The 17363-nt window shown below is 37.9% G+C and overlaps 1 protein-coding gene and 1 pseudogene across 1 annotated transcript; one reads left to right on the plus strand and one right to left on the minus strand.

Moving 5' to 3' along the window:
• The first annotated feature begins 2670 nt into the window (after positions 1-2670).
• LOC101425991 (E3 ubiquitin-protein ligase RNF149 pseudogene) lies at positions 2671-3449 on the plus strand (annotated as a pseudogene).
• Positions 3450-8889: 5440 nt separating this feature from the next.
• IL22 (interleukin 22) lies at positions 8890-13305 on the minus strand. Its single transcript, XM_004479200.2, has 5 exons — positions 13123-13305; positions 12611-12676; positions 12341-12484; positions 11363-11428; positions 8890-9077 (listed from the first exon to the last, which is right to left on the minus strand). Exons 1-5 carry the CDS (start codon positions 13303-13305, stop codon positions 9000-9002), a joined length of 537 nt encoding a protein of 178 aa, XP_004479257.1. The 3' UTR covers positions 8890-8999.
• Between the last annotated feature and the right edge of the window lie 4058 nt (positions 13306-17363).

Below are 17363 nucleotides of genomic sequence, written 5' to 3' on the forward strand. Positions count from 1 at the left end.
CTCAAGCATCCCAAGCTAAATGTCATAGTAATAGGCACACACCCGTTTTCTCTGGCTCTTTTCCCATCTGCTCTAGTGCCAGACATCCTGAGAATCATTCTAAATGGTGGTTATCATCTTCATGGGGTGTCTCACCCAAGCTAATAGATTAGTCTTCTTGAGTACCTGGGAGTTGCCATCTGCCACTGGGCAAGGAGACATCCGACACTTCTGCCAATGCAAAAAGCAATGCTGATGGTGCCAGCTAAACACTTGCCACTGCCAATGTCACCCCGAAAGACAGCTTTGCTTCAGCAGGAGCCAAACAATGACTATGTCAGGGCTCCTAATGAACAATCATGACTCTCTCATGTAGCTGTCAAATTACCAACACTGCCCTCCAGAGCCAAGGAAGATCATCACACTTATGCCGTATGTCCATCAGTAAGCAGAATTTTTTAAAAACTCTTTATTTCAGACTCCTTGCCCTAGGAATGAAGCATTCATGAATCCAAAAGAGCTAAGTGCACTGTACCAACATTAATTTAAATAATCTCTCATTTTTATTATTTCCAACTCTTTGCTAATTTTTAAATGCGGCAATTCAGTTGTTTATTCAACAAATAATTATTGAGCACCTATCATTGAGCACCTATCATGTACAAGAGACTGTTTCAGGCTTTGGGGATACTGAAGTGAACAGAACAGACAAAAGTCCCTATGTTCACGACGTTTGCATTCCGGTAGAGACAGACCACTCCCTCCCTTTAAAAACAGTTTCTTCACTTGGTTTTCTCCCTAACTCACTGGCTGTCCCTCTTAGTTTCCTTTGCTAAATCTTTCTATTCCCACTTCTAAAGGTTGGAGAGCGCCAATGTTGGTCCTCGGAGCTCTCTCTGGTGAAGAGACATTGTGAACAGTGATGAAGCAAATGGGCTTTGGAGTAAGAATTGAATTTGAATGCAGGCTCTGCCACTTATCAGCTGTATGACCTTGAACAAGTTATATAATTTCTTTGTACATTAGTTTTCTTATTTGAAAAGTGTGATAATAATGTTGCCTGCCTTTCAGAGTTGTGATGATGAAATGAATTGTCATATAGAGTGACTGGAACAATGCTTAGCAATTTACTCAATAAATGTTACTAATTCTTTTATTATTATGTTATCTCAATGGTATAACCTGTCCTTTGTTGACTCCATTTATGTCCCCAAATTTAGTATCTCTTCTAAACTCTAAGACATTATAATTCCCTATTCAAAATTGTCCATAGAATGATAAAAGACATCTTAAACTTAATATGTCTGTAACACAAACTTTGACTTTTATTTTGCCATCTTGCTAAATGCCTGGTAGTTTTACCCAAGTGCTGAAGCTGAAACTTCAGAGTAAGTCAGCAGGGTTCAACACTCTTACAAACACCTAACAGAGGAAGAACAAAACTTTCTGAAGGAGCTGCTTTGGGGATCTGCAGGCCAAGAGATTACCACGCTCATCATCAAGGAGGGAGAGGGACAGAGAGATGGAGAGGCCAAAGCAAAAGCCATGAGGTCCTCACCCCCACAGCTGGCACTGTGCCCTCCCCCAGCCTCAAAGTGAACAACCCATGGCAGAGAGGCATGGATGTTTTCCTCAGTGGGAAGAGGAAGGGTGCAGCGGAGGGATGAGTATGGTTTCTCTTCAGTGAGTTTGGACCACAGGGCCCTGCTTTGAATCGTGGCTCTAGCTGACCCAGAAACAGAAGCCAGTAGAGGTTGAAAGAGCCACCACTATGGAATGGTTTGCTGCAGAGCACCATCTGCTGGAAGGACTGGAAAGTGAAGGGGAAAAAAAAGATTTTTGGAGTCCCTGATGTCTCAATCCCCAGGCCCCCTTGGATGTTGTCTGTACCCCATTAGTGGGTCCCTAGCTCTGTTTTGATAAATTAATCAGGGCAAGGGTGAAGATTTACAATAAGTTGAACCAAAAATCGAAGAAGAGCTGTGAGACAAATCTACTAAGCAAGAGAGAGAAATTGACCAACAGAGTAAATTAGTCAACAGAGTCAGATGTCTAGACATCAGCAAAAAATTACAAGCTATACTAAGAAACAGGAAGACATGGCCCAGCCAAAGGAAACTAATTAAAAGTCCTGATGAGACACAGGATTTGAGACAAGTAATCAAAAATGTTCACACAAATCTCCTAAATCAATTCAAGGAGTTGAAGAAAAATAAGGCTAAAGAGATAAAAGATATTAAGGAGGCACTGGGTGTATAATGAAGAATTTGAAAGCTTGCAAAGTAACAGGGGCCCCCCCGTGCTGCTGCTCCACTCTCTCTAGTCAGCCTCAGCAGGCATGGCCGGGTCCCAGGGCCCACATCTAAGTTCCAGCATGTGGGCACTGGAGCCAGGATGTTGTGCCCGCCCAGGGCAGACCCGCAAGTGGTACTCAGCCCTGGTGAACACTGAATAGGTGGACCTGAACCTGACTGTGGGCAGCACCTCGGAGGGTGGCTGCTTAGGTGACAGTTCACCCCGGAAGGTACACAGAGCCTGGTGGGCGTCCCACTCACCAGTTGCTGCTGCACACCAGGCACTCACTTCCACCTGCGTCCAGTGGTCTGGGTGCCAGACTCACACCCTGGGAGGCCCTGGTATCCTGCAGGGGCTGCACCATCAAGGAAAAGGTGGCAGTGTTGGAGTGGAGGAATGCCTAGAGCAACCACATGGCACCATGGCCCAGGAATAGGAAATACAGTGGTAATTATGGTTAACCACCCAAAAGGACAAGAAATTTTGCATCTGGTGCATAAAGGAATTCCAATAAAAAGTTTCCACTGGACTTGGCACTGGCCATGTGCAGTAATTCAAAAGCAGCTAGTCTGTAGTGTTTGTGGCCATTGCTTTCATCACCACGGTGATCATCTCACAAGCCTGGCTGATATTTTACTATACACAACATTTCCTATATACTGGCTCATAGTTTGGAAATCAGATCTGTAGAAAAGGAACTAATTACATTATTGGCCAGCTTCCACCTCATACTGTAAAGCATGGAGAAAAGGGAATCAACATTGATGCTGAAAATTGTGCAGTATATATTGATATTTTTTAAGTAAAGGATAGTATCAGAATTCTGCCTTGCCAGCATATTTTTCATAGAACGTTTATTGATCTATGGCTTTTGGATTGCTGAATTTGTCCAATGTGTAAGTCTGATGTCTTCAAAGCCCTGGGATATTGGGGAGAGCCTGAGAATGTGCAGGAGATGCCTGCTCCAGAATCACTCCCCTGGAAGTATATCTGCTGCAAATTTGAGTAGTACTTTACAAGATGATGACATATGGGTTAGAAACAACTTACCATTGTCTTCCACTAATGAATTTGTGACACAGGTTAATGCCAGTTTTAAAGAAGTTGCAGGTGAAAACACAGAGTTATTAGAAATGGGAAGAATTGACCCTCAGCATGGCAGACTAGTATCCTAGTGCAAGTTCCCACTGACAGCATCATGGACAGAGCTTTGGCTTGAAGTAAAAGACATTTTTTTTTACCTTAGCACATAGTTTGAATATTTGAAAACCATGTACTTTCTCTTACCTTCTAGATTCCAGGTTGATATACAAAAGGGCTAAGATATTTTAAAGAAGCTTTCTAATTAGTCTTCATATACTTACCTACTAAAATATATTGTTTATGATAAACAATATGTCACCATAGACTATTATAGAGAAATAAACCAGGGAACACACTCCAATGTAAAATGAGTGTTCCGAATATTTGGATGGCTCCCGTGGCACTGTAAAAACAAGGTAAGTTCTATTTCTTGAGGATTTCTTTCTTTTTTTCCTTGAGGATGTTTTTAATACTAAGTATACTGAGCTTTAGACTAGTTGAAGCAAAATTGTGTAATTAATTTCAGTAATTCAGCATATTAGTTTCCCATGAGGAAAGACTTTTTTAGAACTTTAAACTTGTAAGATGAGAAATCTCCACCTTTATTGCACATTGGTATTAATTTTAAGACCTGATGGTACTTTTTTGTTGTTTTCTATGGCGAGTAATAAGAAATTTCACTAGATGACTTTAAGGTTTGCATTTTTCCCTTTTATTTTCTAATGACTTGTGACATCTTGATGGGAAGGAGAATTTGTCCATTTCTTCATGTAAATAAAAATCCAAAGTTCCAAAAAAAAATAAAAATAAAAAAGAAAGAAAGTAACAAAGCTTATGGGAATGCAAGACATAATGGATGAAAGTAAAAATACATTAGAGGCATATAAACACAGACTTGAAATGGCCAAGGAATGACAAGTAAAATAGAAGACAAGTATAAGAACTTGAAAACACAGAAGAACAGACGGAGAAAAGAATAGGAAAAAAATTGAGTAGGGTCTCAGGGAATTGAATGACAGCACAAAATGCTATGTGTTCCCAAAAAAGAAGAGAATAGAAAAGGCCAGAAAGAATATTTGAGGAAATAATGGCTGAAAATTTCCCAACACTTATGAAAAACATAAATATCAATATCTAAGAAGGACAATGGACTCCAAACAGAATAAATCCAAATATACCTACTCTGAGACAGACACCTACTATTCAAAATATCAAATGTCAGAATAAAATGAATTCTGAAAGCTGTAAAAGAAAGTAATTTATCATATACAAGGGATACTCAATAAAACTAAGTGCCGATCTCACATCAGAAACCATGGAGGTGAGAAGGAAGTGCTATGATATATTTAAAATACTGAAAGAAAAAAACTGCCAACCAAGAATTCTTTATCCAGCAAAACTGTCCTTCAAAAATGAGGGTGAGTTTAACATCTTCATAGATAAACAGAAACTGAGAGAGTTTCACACCAAGAGACTGGACTTAACAAAAAATTCTAAAGGAAGTGCTACAGCCTGATAGGGAAAGAGACTTGGAGAAGAGTGTAGAAATGAAGATTATTAGTAAGGGTAACTAAAAGGGTAAAAATACTGACAATAGGAAAATAATGATAACAGAAAGCCAAAGGATAAAATGGACAAAGTAAGTTAAGCCTTTACAGTAATAGCGTTGAATGCTAATGTATTGAACTCTCCAATCAAAAGGCACAGACAGGCAGAATGGATTATATTTATATATATATGTATGAGGCATCTATATGCTGTCTACAAGAGACTCACCTTAGACTTAAGGACACAAATAGGCTGAAAGTAAAGGTTGAAAAAAGATATTCCACACAAATTGTAACCAAAAAAAGAACTGGAGTTCTTTTTTTAAGGTACAATAATGCTCATTATATATTAATAAAAGGGGAAATTCAACAAAGTGGCAGAATACAAGATTAACATGCAAAAATCAGATGTGTTTCTATACACTACTAATGAGCTACCTGAGGAGGAAGTAAGAGAAAAAAATTCCATTTATAATAACAACTAAAAGAATTAAATATACAGGAATAACTTAACAAAGAACATAAAGGATCTGTATTCAGAAAACTACAAAGCATTGCTTAAAGAAACCAAAGATCTAAATAAATGGAAGGACATTCATATTCATGTATTGGAAGACAAAATATTGTTAAAATGTCAATTCTACCCAAATTTGATTTACAGAAAAATCCTTTTTGGCAGAATTGGAAAAGCCAATTATCAAATTTATTTGGAAGGGTAAGGGGCCCAAAACAGCCAAAAATATATTTAAAAAGGACTCTCACTTCCTTTTACTCATATTATTTAGTGACAGTGGTTAAATAAATAAATAAATAAGTAAATAAACATTGCATGGTACTGGCATAAAGATAGACATATTGACCAATGGAATCAAATTAAAAGTCCAGAAATAGACCCTCACATCTATGGTTAAGTGATTTTTGACAAGGCTGTCAAACCCACTCAGCTGGTTCAGAACAATTTATTCAGCATGGTGCTGGGAGAGGTGGATAGCCATAGCCAAAAGAAGGTACAAAAGTAAATGAGATTGTTGTAGATTTAGGATGTTAAGTTTAAGCCCCATGGAAATTAATACTTATATGTACAGAATTTCTGTTTGGATTGATGGAAAAATTTTGGTAATGGATGGCGTTGGTGGTAGCACAACATTGTAAATGTAATTAACAACACTGACTTATATATTTGAATGTGGTTAAAAGGAGAAATTTTGGGTAGTTTATACATTACTAGAATAAATATTTTTAAAAAAACACTTGGGACTATATGATACAGTGAGCTCTAACATAAACTATGTACTGTATTTAATGGTACAATTATAGTAATATTCTTTTATCAATTGTAACAAAGGTACCACACTAATTCAAGGTGTTATTAATGGGAGGGGCAATATGGGAACTTTATATTTTCTGCATGATTTTTCTGTAAACTTACTTCTCTAATAAAAAATTATATTTTAATAAAATTAAGTTCCATGCTAACTGCAAAAAAAATATTGGAGAATATGCAAGCTCGTAGAAACAAAAATTAGAATGAAGGTTCCCCGGGGCAGAGGACAGAGGGAGTGGTATGCTAATGTATAATACTGTATGGTTTCTCTTTGGAAAGATGGGAAAGTTTTTGTAATGGAAGGTGGTGAGGATACTACATATTGTGAATGTGATAATTCCACTGATTTTTATGTTTGGAAGTGGTTGATGGGAAAGTTATGGTGTGTATATGTGTGCATGTGTTCCCACAGTCAAAAAAAAAAAAAAAGAAAGTAAAAAGCAATTAAAGAGATAATGTCAATTAAATACGTAATCCTGGATGTGCTCTAACAAAAGAGGAAATTATTGGGGCATATGAAAAAATTGGAATATAGACTATCAGCTTTATATCAAAGTTAAATTTCATGAAACTGGTAACTGCTCTTAAAGTGGTTACCTAAGTGAATATTCTTTTTCTTAGGAGATGTATGTGGCAGTAGTAAGTCTTCAAGGAGCATGATGAATACAGCCTACACTCAAATGTTCCAAAATGAACACTTGAAAGATAGATAGACAGGCATATGTATAGAAGGACTGAGCAATTGTGGCAAAATGTTAAGCTCAGTGTAGCTGAGTACCTGGGGAGGTAGGAGTATGTTGGAATGCACTGTATGGGATTTGTACTATTTTTCAAATGTTCTGTATGTTTGAAAGTATTTCAAAATAAAAAATTCAAAAAATTAGACAGGACGAGGAAATTTAAAAGTTATTGCAGCAATTCAGAGGCAAGATAATGGTGGCTTACATAGGATTTAACCATTGAAGGAATGAGAAGTGGATAGATTCAGCCATTATTTTGGAGTTAAAACTGACGGGTGTCTGACACATTCAATGTGCAGGTCAAGGGGAGAAGAAACCAAAGCTGACTATGGCTTCTTCCGAAATACATCTGACATTGTGGAAAGATTTTAAATGTCTCTTATAAAAACTTTCCAATTATAAGGATAAAAGTCTTCTACTTATGACTCACGATCTAGAAAACTGGTCAAAAACAAGTACAATACCAAGTTTTGTTCAAGTCATTACATTGAGATTCATTTGGAGAGGAGTCTTAAACCCCACCTTACCTCAGAAATTGTAATTCTATCAGCCCCTAAAGCTCAACTTTGGGAGCTCTTAGCATTTGGGGCACAAATGCGGAGGCATCAACTTCACTTTATTCATGAGTGAACTTGAGGTTTACCTAATACATGCTCACCAAATGAGCTCACATCATCACTTGTAGTATTGGCAAGCAACTGCAGAGTGACTTGAGGGGGATAAAACATGATTTCTGATTGTTTGGAGACAGAAACACTTTAGACAGCTGACCACTGACTTTGATCTTCTATGAAAAGACATGTATGATCTCTGGAAGCCCTTTTCCCCCAAAGTACCACTCTTCAGTCCCTTGGTCATTTGTCCATTCTACTTGGCAGAACTAGTCCAACATTATCACAGCTCTTTCTTCCCTGTACCACTATATAAATTTTAAAGATGTATATCTTTCTCTCTCTCTCTCAGTGTGTTTCATAATAACTCGCCCATCTTCCACCCACAAGACTCTCTATCAGTGCTAAACCCCACTAATAGGGAAGACTTCTAAACCACATCCAACTTCTCAGGTACTTTATTGCCTGACATATAGGAAGAAAAGAGGCAAGCATTTCTCCCAACTACATTCCTCTTTTGCTTTATCCACAAACTGCAAACGATGCAGACACATTCTTTTCAATTTTTTACTTTTGTTTTCTTTCAGACTTACATGCTGAATCAACATAATAAATCTATATAAGCAATATAGCAGAGAGCTTTGGAATTAGAAAGACTAGGTTCAATGAGGGTCAACTAATTATAATTTTTAACCTGTCTCTGATTCATTATACTCATCTGTGAAATGCAGATAATACCTACCTACCTCATTTGCTTTGAGTGAAGAATAAAGTCATTTATATGAGATTTTTGTCCATTTAGCAAATGGTAATGATTATATCATAAGATGATGGTCATGACGGTGATAGTAAAGGGAAAAAAATGACAAAGCCACAAGATTTAGGAAATAGAAATGTTTATTAAAGTCTAACAAACATAATATAGCTCCATAATATTATTAATATTAGCCTTAAATTCAAATATCAATATCTAATAATGTTTCTATAAATAAATTCATTATTAATAAAATGGCATAAATAAAATGTATGTTTATAACAATAAATAAATTAGTAAATTTAAATATTAATTTTATATTTATAAGCATGAAGTTATTTGTGGTTTTTTCCCTGAAAGAATGGGAAGCAATTTTTTTGTGGGAATAGACAATTGCTTAATAATAAATTACTGTCTGTATAAAAACACCAACTAAAATAAAGTATTATCAACAAGCCTCTTCATATCTGGTAGTTCCATCTTTTGGTCATACAGACACAAGTGATGTTTTTTTCCTTTTTAAGCTAAGCAAGAGGTTCATTAGAATCATCCATGATTGTGGAATTTGGCTTCCCATTTTCCTTTTGAGAAAAGATCTTTGGGGATCAAATTATTATTTCTAACAGGCAAGAAGGGTTAGTTATTCATTTTCCAGCTTTGCGCTTGTTAAATGCAGGCGTTTCTCAGGGCCATGAACAGCAAATCCAGTTCTCCAATTGCTTTGATTTCTCCACCCTCTCCAAGCTGTGAGAATAAGAACACAAAAGTATTTGAGCATTTACACTGTGTTTTCCTAAGAGAAACAAAGGAAAAGGAAGATGGCATGATTAGGTTGCTGTGAACAGAAATCAAGTTTTATCCATTTGAAAAAGATTAATAAAAATATGCTTTTAGCAAGAGCGTAATATGATCTGCCAAAGGCCTTCAAACAATGGCTATTGGAACTCACAGAGCATCTGCAGGCATTAATCGCAACAGCACCCCACATTAACGAACCCAGGCACGCTAACCAGAGCAAGCATATCCATGCTGGGATGCAGGGAATTCCTGAGCACCACCTGTTATGGCTTGTCCTGTCTCATAGACCTACAACTGTCTATGTCCAATTATTTATAGCAACTCTGCTCAAACAGCCCTGAATCAAAACCACACCTCTACCAACACACTATTCTTTTGTTCTGACATCTTTGACAAAGAAAAAAAAAAAGTTTTCACTTTTGTGGAAAAGTGCTTTCCAGTTCTTTTATGAACAGAAAGCGAGATGCAGGTACTAACACTCAGTCTGTTTCTCTTCCTTCCAAGTAGTACGCAGATGAACCTTAAAATTCAATGAGACAGGACACCCAAACTCAAGCTAAAAATATCCCCTTCTGAAATTCATTTAATCTACTAAATTTGCTCTTGCTTATTTCAAGAAAAATCCTTTCTCTTCTTCCTTTCTTCCATCATCCCACCTTTCCAAGTTTTCTTTGACATAGTACTCCTATCCTTTGGATACATATATATGTGTATACATATATATATATATGTATATATGTATATATGTGTGTATGTGTGTGCGTGTGTGTGTGTGTGTGTGTATATATATATATATATCAAAGATTCTAAAAATTTTAAAACTCCTCCAGCCCTAGAACCATAGGCTCTCCTATGGCTTGCCCTTTGTTTTTCTTGAAAATGACAGGGAATCTGAAGCTCCCAAGACTGCCTTCCCATTTCAGTCAGCCTTGACCAGTTTTTCCTCATGTTGAGTTTTCTCTGAATAGCTTTTTACTTTTGCACGTGCTTTCTGGAGCTACTGAAAAATGGCACAATCATTCTTCCATGCCGCAACCCATTGCAAATATGAAAGACGATTTTCTCTAAAATGGATGAAAGGTTTAAAAATCTGTTTTCCCACACAGATTACTATCAGATTTTTTTCACTCCCCTTTTATAGAGTCAATAAAATAAGTTGACACTGGGGATTTCTAAACAAAAAACTTCTTGGCTACAGCATGCTAATATTCATTCCTCTACATCTAAGGAATACATCTTCTGTTAACAAGAGAATTGATCTTCACAATGGAAAAACTACAGAACCTTAGATTATCAAAGGAAGAAATGATCACGTTCATTAAAATATACTCAGGAAGAAATAAGTTTTGTTTTTTCTTTAAGTTAATATTGAAAAAGAGGGAGACTTGAAGTTAAGCTTGTTACAGAAAATTCCATCAACTAGAACCTTCATATTTCTAAATGTTTAATTGCAAGAGCATCTCTTTTTCACCTTATTAATGATGCCTCTGGTTTGGGGGAGAATCACTACTGACAGTCTGAGGCACCTCCTGATATGCTTTTCCCCCAATAGCCACCTGAGGGAATCATTCATTGCAAAAATGTATGCTGGTCCAGGGTAAATGGGTTTTCACTAGGGATTTATTGAGGGAGACAGAAAGGAAACTAGAAAAGAAGGGGGAAAGGAGAGAGGAAGAAAAGATAAAATCCAATTTAGACTTCCATTTCACTCTAATACTAACATTTTCACTCTATTTGAAATGGTATAAAAAAATTAAAGGTTGTTCACTCCTGGCTTCAAAACTCACTTCGAATAAATTTGCTCGAGGCACGTCTCTGCTTTTGAACAAGTGTTTCTTCAAAGTACAGGAGTCAACACAAATCTGAAATTTCCCTAAGAATTAATAATACTGAAACCAAGTAGCTATTGCTTCTGGAAAAAGTGCTGATCTACAACTCTGGAGACCTGCGTTCTAGCCCTGGCTCCGCCACTTGCCATCTCAGGGTTACAGGGCAATGAGAATACATGATCTAACCAGCCAACCAGGTCTAGAATTCTATGATGTGCAAAATTTGGAATTGATTTATAAATAAATATTTGCATCTATATAGGCAGGCATCTAAAAAATCAACCTGATAGTAAGAGAATCAAGTAGAAATCACAAAATAGAAAAAGAGGAACCGAAAGAAAGGAAAGAATGACATTTTTCTCTCCTATTCAAAGATTTGGCATTAATAGTTTGTAGTCATACCTTTTTCACTGTGTCCTTCAGCTTCTGTACATTTTTCTGGATATGTTGGTCATTACCCTGAATATGCTACAAAATAAAAGCAATAGCTATTTTAACATTGTGGTGATGCAGCTTAAGGAACCTCAGTCTCTCTATCCAAGGTACATTACAATTCACCTGGAATCGAGCCGCTTACTAATTTTGCCCACATTGACCCAGATTTCACCAGTGACCTAGATTTTCTGAGCCTCTGAATTCCTCCGGACACCAACATCCAGTCACTTCCCTTCATCTTCGGAAAATCCTACTGAGGTTTAAGTTTGTGGAAAGAGTGGAGTGTTTTATGCAAATCCTCACAGGAATAAACCCAAACTGTACCTCATGAAAAACACGTGCTTAGAACAAAATAAGTACATAAAACGTCTTGCATGAAGAGTAGGCCCTCTGGATAGATACTAGGTCCCCTTCCCTCTGTCCACTCCACTAAAATCTTTCATCATAGTTTTAAATATTCTCAGACATCAAGTTCACTCCTGAGATTTTGTCACTTCCCATGACATCAAAAGGCAGCAGCTGCACGGCTACCGCGAACATTAAACCTTCCCACCTCCCCCTTTTTCTCTTTCACTTTCTCTTTCTCCCCATTCCCACCCCCTAACAAATTTTAATCAGTAATCCATTTCCACCTCTAGTTTGTTTGTTTTTTCCTTATACCTCCCAACACCTTCCTCATCATCTATGATCTCAGTTGCTTTTTTGCAGAGCCAAACAAATGAAGCTTCCATACACTCATTTTTCAGACCCCATTTGCCCCCATAAACATAAAATGTGACTCGGTTAAAGCAAAACAATGCTCTCCAGTTTTGCTGAGGCACCTCTTACTGCCAGCATCCTAGGGGAGGGAGGAGGTAGAGGAGGAGGGGCATGGGGTGGGAGGGGGACCCTAAATGGAAGAAGGCAGCGGGAGGTGGGAGGATTTAGGTTGGAAGAGGAACTTACACATTGGCTGAGCTTGTTGCTGAGCCTGGTCAAGAAGGGAACCACCTCCTGCATATAGGGCTGGAATCGATCAGATTGGGGGAGCAGCACATCTTCAAGGGTGAAGTTCAGCACCTGCTTCATCAGATAGCAGCGCTCTCTCATCTGCAAGGTCAAAGTCAAACAGCAGGGGTCACAATGGGAGGACACGCAGAAGATACAAGCCATCACCACCACCACTCCAAATGACCATGGATGGCACTGTGCCCTGTCATGGCAACTATAGCTTACATTGACACCACGGAAGAGTCTCTCCCCAATGAGACGGACATCAGTGTTGTTATCTGCCAAACTGGCCTGGAAAAGAAAAAAAGACTAAGTGCCTGGACACTAAGGAAACAGAAGGAAAGTCTGTAAGTAGAGATGTGTTCTAATCTCCAGCCCATCTGCCCAAAGCAACCCCATAAAGACTACAGAAAGAATTCAGATGTGTGCATGAGTTTAAAAGAAAGTACTCAGGAGTAAAAGATGTAGTGAATCAGTGGATGAGCAGCTGAATGGCTCATCTGTGGGTAAAGCTCAATGTTATCTATCCTAAAGGCCAAAATGGAAGGTCCTCTGGTAAAACCAGGTCTCCAAACAGCTATGAAATGACACGGGGAATTATCTTTGATCTGCCAATAGAGGTAAGTGTTGGGTTCTTGAATATCTTAAAGGTACTCTGAAGAAAATTTTAAGGTGCATTCAGGTTCCAAGTAGACAAGATGAGAAAGGGAAAGAGAGCGAGGGATTGAGATGAGTACCTCCTTAGCCAGCATGAAGGTGCGGTTGGCAATGTAGGACTGCTGGAAGTTGGACTTGTCAAGCCTGCAGTGGGAAGTGATGGGCACAGCTGCTCCTCCCTGGAGCAACAGGGCAATGAGAAGGAGGCAGCTGGCGGCCAAAGTCCCCATAAGGGAAGAGCTCACAGCGTTCTGGGCAGCCATTGTAGGTGACTCTAACTCGAGCAACTGACGACTGAGAGGGAGAACCTGGTATCAAGAGAACAAGAGGCAGAGATGACATGAGGGGAAAAAAAATAGTCAAGAAGTATCACACCAAACAAACCAATTGACCAGGCTTGCTGAAATACTTACCAGTTCGTATGATTCTTCTTGTGATGTGTGAGGTAGAAGCTGCTGCTTTTATAGCCCCCAGGATACCAATTTTTTTTTATTGTGAAAAATATGACATCAGCAATAATCTAATTTCCAGTACCGTCTTCTGAGAACTACCCAACCACCATAGGAAGTGTTTCCCTATAACGTCACTATTAGGCCCAGCGGGTGCTTTCACAGACATATCCCAGAAATTTTCTTAACCCTACATATTTTCAAAGAAAATAATTGCTTTCTCTCAGTAGATTCCAGATTCAGTAAGATAGCCTTTGATCTACTGTAGTAACTGAGTAAGCATTTTGGTCACAGACTCATTTTCTTACCGGCTTCATAGATTTTTATCTCATTAGATGTGATCAGAAATAAAGGACACATGTCCTAGATCTTCTTCTTTAAAGACAATGGTAATGGTGACTTGGAGGTAATTCCATTTTTTAAAATAATCATATCTCAATTTTTTTAACATGCAGAATCCTAAACAAGACACATATTTTTAAAATAGCCCTGTTGGTTAAACTAAGTACTGTATTCTTCCCACTCTGGGACTTTTTAGATAGCAATCACAATTGTGGGAGATGCAAATTTATCTTAAAACTGTATTCACTGAATTATAATCAAGACCAAGTGAATTATGGAATTACTAGTGCTGAACAATCTGATCACCATTTTTCTTAAGATGCAAGTATTTTTTAATCAGACTATTTTACCCAGGTTCATTCTAAACACCATACAAGTTAAGTTTCATATTGATATTTCCAAAACCCCTTATCATTGTTTTTATGATATAAATGGATTTCCAAAGAAAATAACCTGGCAATATAGTAGATACAAGTTAACTTTAAATTACACTGAATCCTAAATAATCCCTAAAAACTAGACTATAAAACATTCCAAGGCGTAGGAGCAGAAAGCAAATTTTAAATAAGTCTCTGCGTTCAAAAGTGACAAAAAAGAAGAAGTTGAGAAAAGTTAGAACACTTTAGTGGAGCAGACACTGAGCACAGATGTAGAGGCAGGGTGGTCGTACCCACGTGGTTGTTCCTCTACCCTCCTCGTCTTCTCCTCACTTAGGACACTCCCTCGTTTTCTTTCCACAACTACCTATTCATCCACTAGTGGTATTTTCAGTAAACAAGCAAACTGCTTTCAAAATGCAATCTCTATTGCTGGGAAAAGGAATGTGAATTAGTGCAAATTAGTTTAATTAGAATGTTCTCCTCTGAACCAGTTAAGATCAGGAGTGTTGGAGAACTGGGGAAAGGGACGTGGAAAATCTTGAGCATTTTTTGAGATGGTTCAAATCTAGGTGGGGTGCCACAGTGAAGGGTGAAGTCGGCATGAGGACACTGAGCATTTGGAAAAGTAACCTTAGCAGGAAGGAGAAAGACGCCGAAGGAAAGTTAACAGAGAGCAAATGAAAACTAAATCCGTTCCAAACTTTTGCTTGGGGCTGCTTTTGAGCCCAAGAAAGACAAGGAAATTTTTCTTTATCCAGTTCTCTAGTCTATGAGATGTGGCCATTTTTGCCCAGAACTCTGTAAATCTTTATTAACACTTAGAGTTAAGCCATATTACGGATTAAATAAGACTTTTATTCATTTGTCTGGGAACCTGACAAGTAGAATATGTTCCCCAGAGAAATGTGTTTTAATGTCACTGAATAGTAAGCTCTTGAGAGGAGGGTCTCTGCTAGCATAGAGCTGAACAGATAGGAAGAACTCAATAAAGCATATTGAACAAATAGATAAACAAATCCATGCATTTAAATAATTTACTAAAGAGCTTCTTAGGGAACACATGTGGAGGTAATTCTAGAACTGCCTGCATTGTACTCTAAAGTTGGGGTTCAAGTCAGTCCTATTTACCAATTTCACTATTTTTCTAAATAAGGAATAAATAGCTGTAAAATGAAAATAGAATGCCGGAAAATTGCAAAGCAGTCTTTAATAGCAACGATATGTCTATTATTCATTATGTGCCCCCAATGTCCCAACCATTAAAAAGACAGTGTTAATGAGACCAAAACCTTCAGTTTTTGTGAGATTGATTATGTGAAAAACTGTTCTTGGCTTGTATGCAGATTCCTGAATCATACTGGGAGTTTTAAAAAATACTATTAGAAGAGATGGTAGATAATTATATAAAACTGCTTCTGAAAAAAAACACAACTGGAGATGTGTGTTGAATAATTTCAAATCATAATAATCCTTCTCTTCAGCTGTTCCTTTGTCATTTTTCAGGTCTGTCTCAAAACCTGGGTACCTCCTTTACCCTCAGATAAAGGGAATCTCCACTGCCTTGATGCCAGCCCCTGGACAAGATAAACCCACGATTTACTTGGATATAAGCAACAATCCAAATGCCGGGAAAAGCCAACCAGAATCCCCACGCAGATGGCAGGCCTTTTCTGTTTCATTCACCCTACTATTGCCAGCACCTAAATAGTGCCTGGCTCCTAGCAGCTGATGAGTAAAGATTCACTGAATGCATGCGTAAGATTAATTCCCTACTCCCTAGGAGAAGTAAGACTTTGTTGATCTCAAGTGAAAAGTTTTGAGTTTATTATACTCCTCAGTCCAAAGCACACAGTTCCATACAAGGTTCCTTGTGTGTGTGTGTGTGTGTGTGTGTGTGTGTGAGAGAGAGAGAGAGAGGGAATCTTCATGCTCATTCTCCTTCCCTCCCCAACAAACACCTACCATAGGCCAGTGCTCTAATCTGTTTGACATGTATTCTCAATATGCACATATCCTCGTAAAACATGAAGTACTGTTTAGTGTGAGTAGGTATTCTCATTTTGTAGGAATGGATCTCTTTCTATTTTGTGCTCTGCCCTGTGTCACCATGTACAGCTCATGCTTCCAGCATGCCATTCTGAGTGTGCACCCACCCGTTTTATGCATTTATTACCCACAGGTGGGCACCTAGACTGCCGCCAATTGCCTACTCTACAGACATTGCAGGACCGAGCAACCTCATCTAAGTCCTTTTGATGGTCTTTTGTGAGAATATCTTTAGAAGAATTGTCTAGGGGTATATTCATTGGCTCATGAGGATAAGTTTTTTCACTCTTACTAGATAATATCAGATTGTTCTCTGGAAAGGCAGCAATCATTTCTCCCCCATCTGTGAATCAAGGTGTCTGCTTCCTTATAACCCCACCCACACTTAGTATCATCCAACTTTTTTGATGGCTTTTGGCAGTTTAAAGTGAATATCACATTGTTCTAAAATGTGTTTTTCTTCATGTACTTGCAGCCACTTGGGTTTCTCACTTTTGTGAACTGACCATTGATATTTTTTGCCTATTTTGGTGTTGGTCTGATAGTCTTTTTTCTTGTTGATTTTTTTTTTTGTTTTCATTTTTGTTTTCTAATTTTCATAGAAATTTTAGTTCTATTTTTTTCTCTTTTGTTTTTAAAGAAACACTATATTATATAAATGTTACATCAGAAATACAGGGGATTTTCATATACCCACCCCATCCCCCTCCCATACTTTCCCACATTAACAACATCTTTCATTAGTGTGGTACATTTGTTACAATTGATGAACACATATTGAAGAACTGCTAGTAACCATGGACTATAGTTTACATTATGGCTTGCACTTTGCACTGCACAGTTTTATATGTTTTGACAAAATGTATAATGGCTTGTACCCATTATTGCAATGTCATGCAGGACAACTCCAATGTCCCAAAAATGTCCCCATGTTACATCTATTCTTCCCTCTCCCTCCTCTCAGAACCTCTGGTGACCACTGCCATTATTTCAATGATCCAAGTTCTTCGACTGCTAGCATAATAATAAGTATACTTCAGTCCATAGTTGCATTCTCCCATTATGTTTGTTCATTCATCAACCTTAAGGATTTGGGGGCACAAT

The sequence above is a fragment of the Dasypus novemcinctus genome, chromosome 12 (assembly GCF_030445035.2).
Source record: "Dasypus novemcinctus isolate mDasNov1 chromosome 12, mDasNov1.1.hap2, whole genome shotgun sequence".
Taxonomy (NCBI): domain Eukaryota; kingdom Metazoa; phylum Chordata; class Mammalia; order Cingulata; family Dasypodidae; genus Dasypus; species Dasypus novemcinctus.

What these genes read in the sequence shown, in the direction of transcription:
- IL22 (XM_004479200.2), bottom strand. Translation starts at nt 13,305, where the DNA reads ATGGCTGCCCAGAACGCTGTGAGCTCTTCCCTTATGGGGACTTTGGCC. An exon ending in CCTTCATGCTGGCTAAGGAG is followed by an intron (nt 12,677 to 13,122) that starts GTACTCATCTCA and finishes TTTCTTTTCCAG; the next exon opens with GCCAGTTTGGCAGATAACAA. An exon ending in GACTCTTCCGTGGTGTCAAT is followed by an intron (nt 12,485 to 12,610) that starts GTAAGCTATAGT and finishes TTGACCTTGCAG; the next exon opens with ATGAGAGAGCGCTGCTATCT.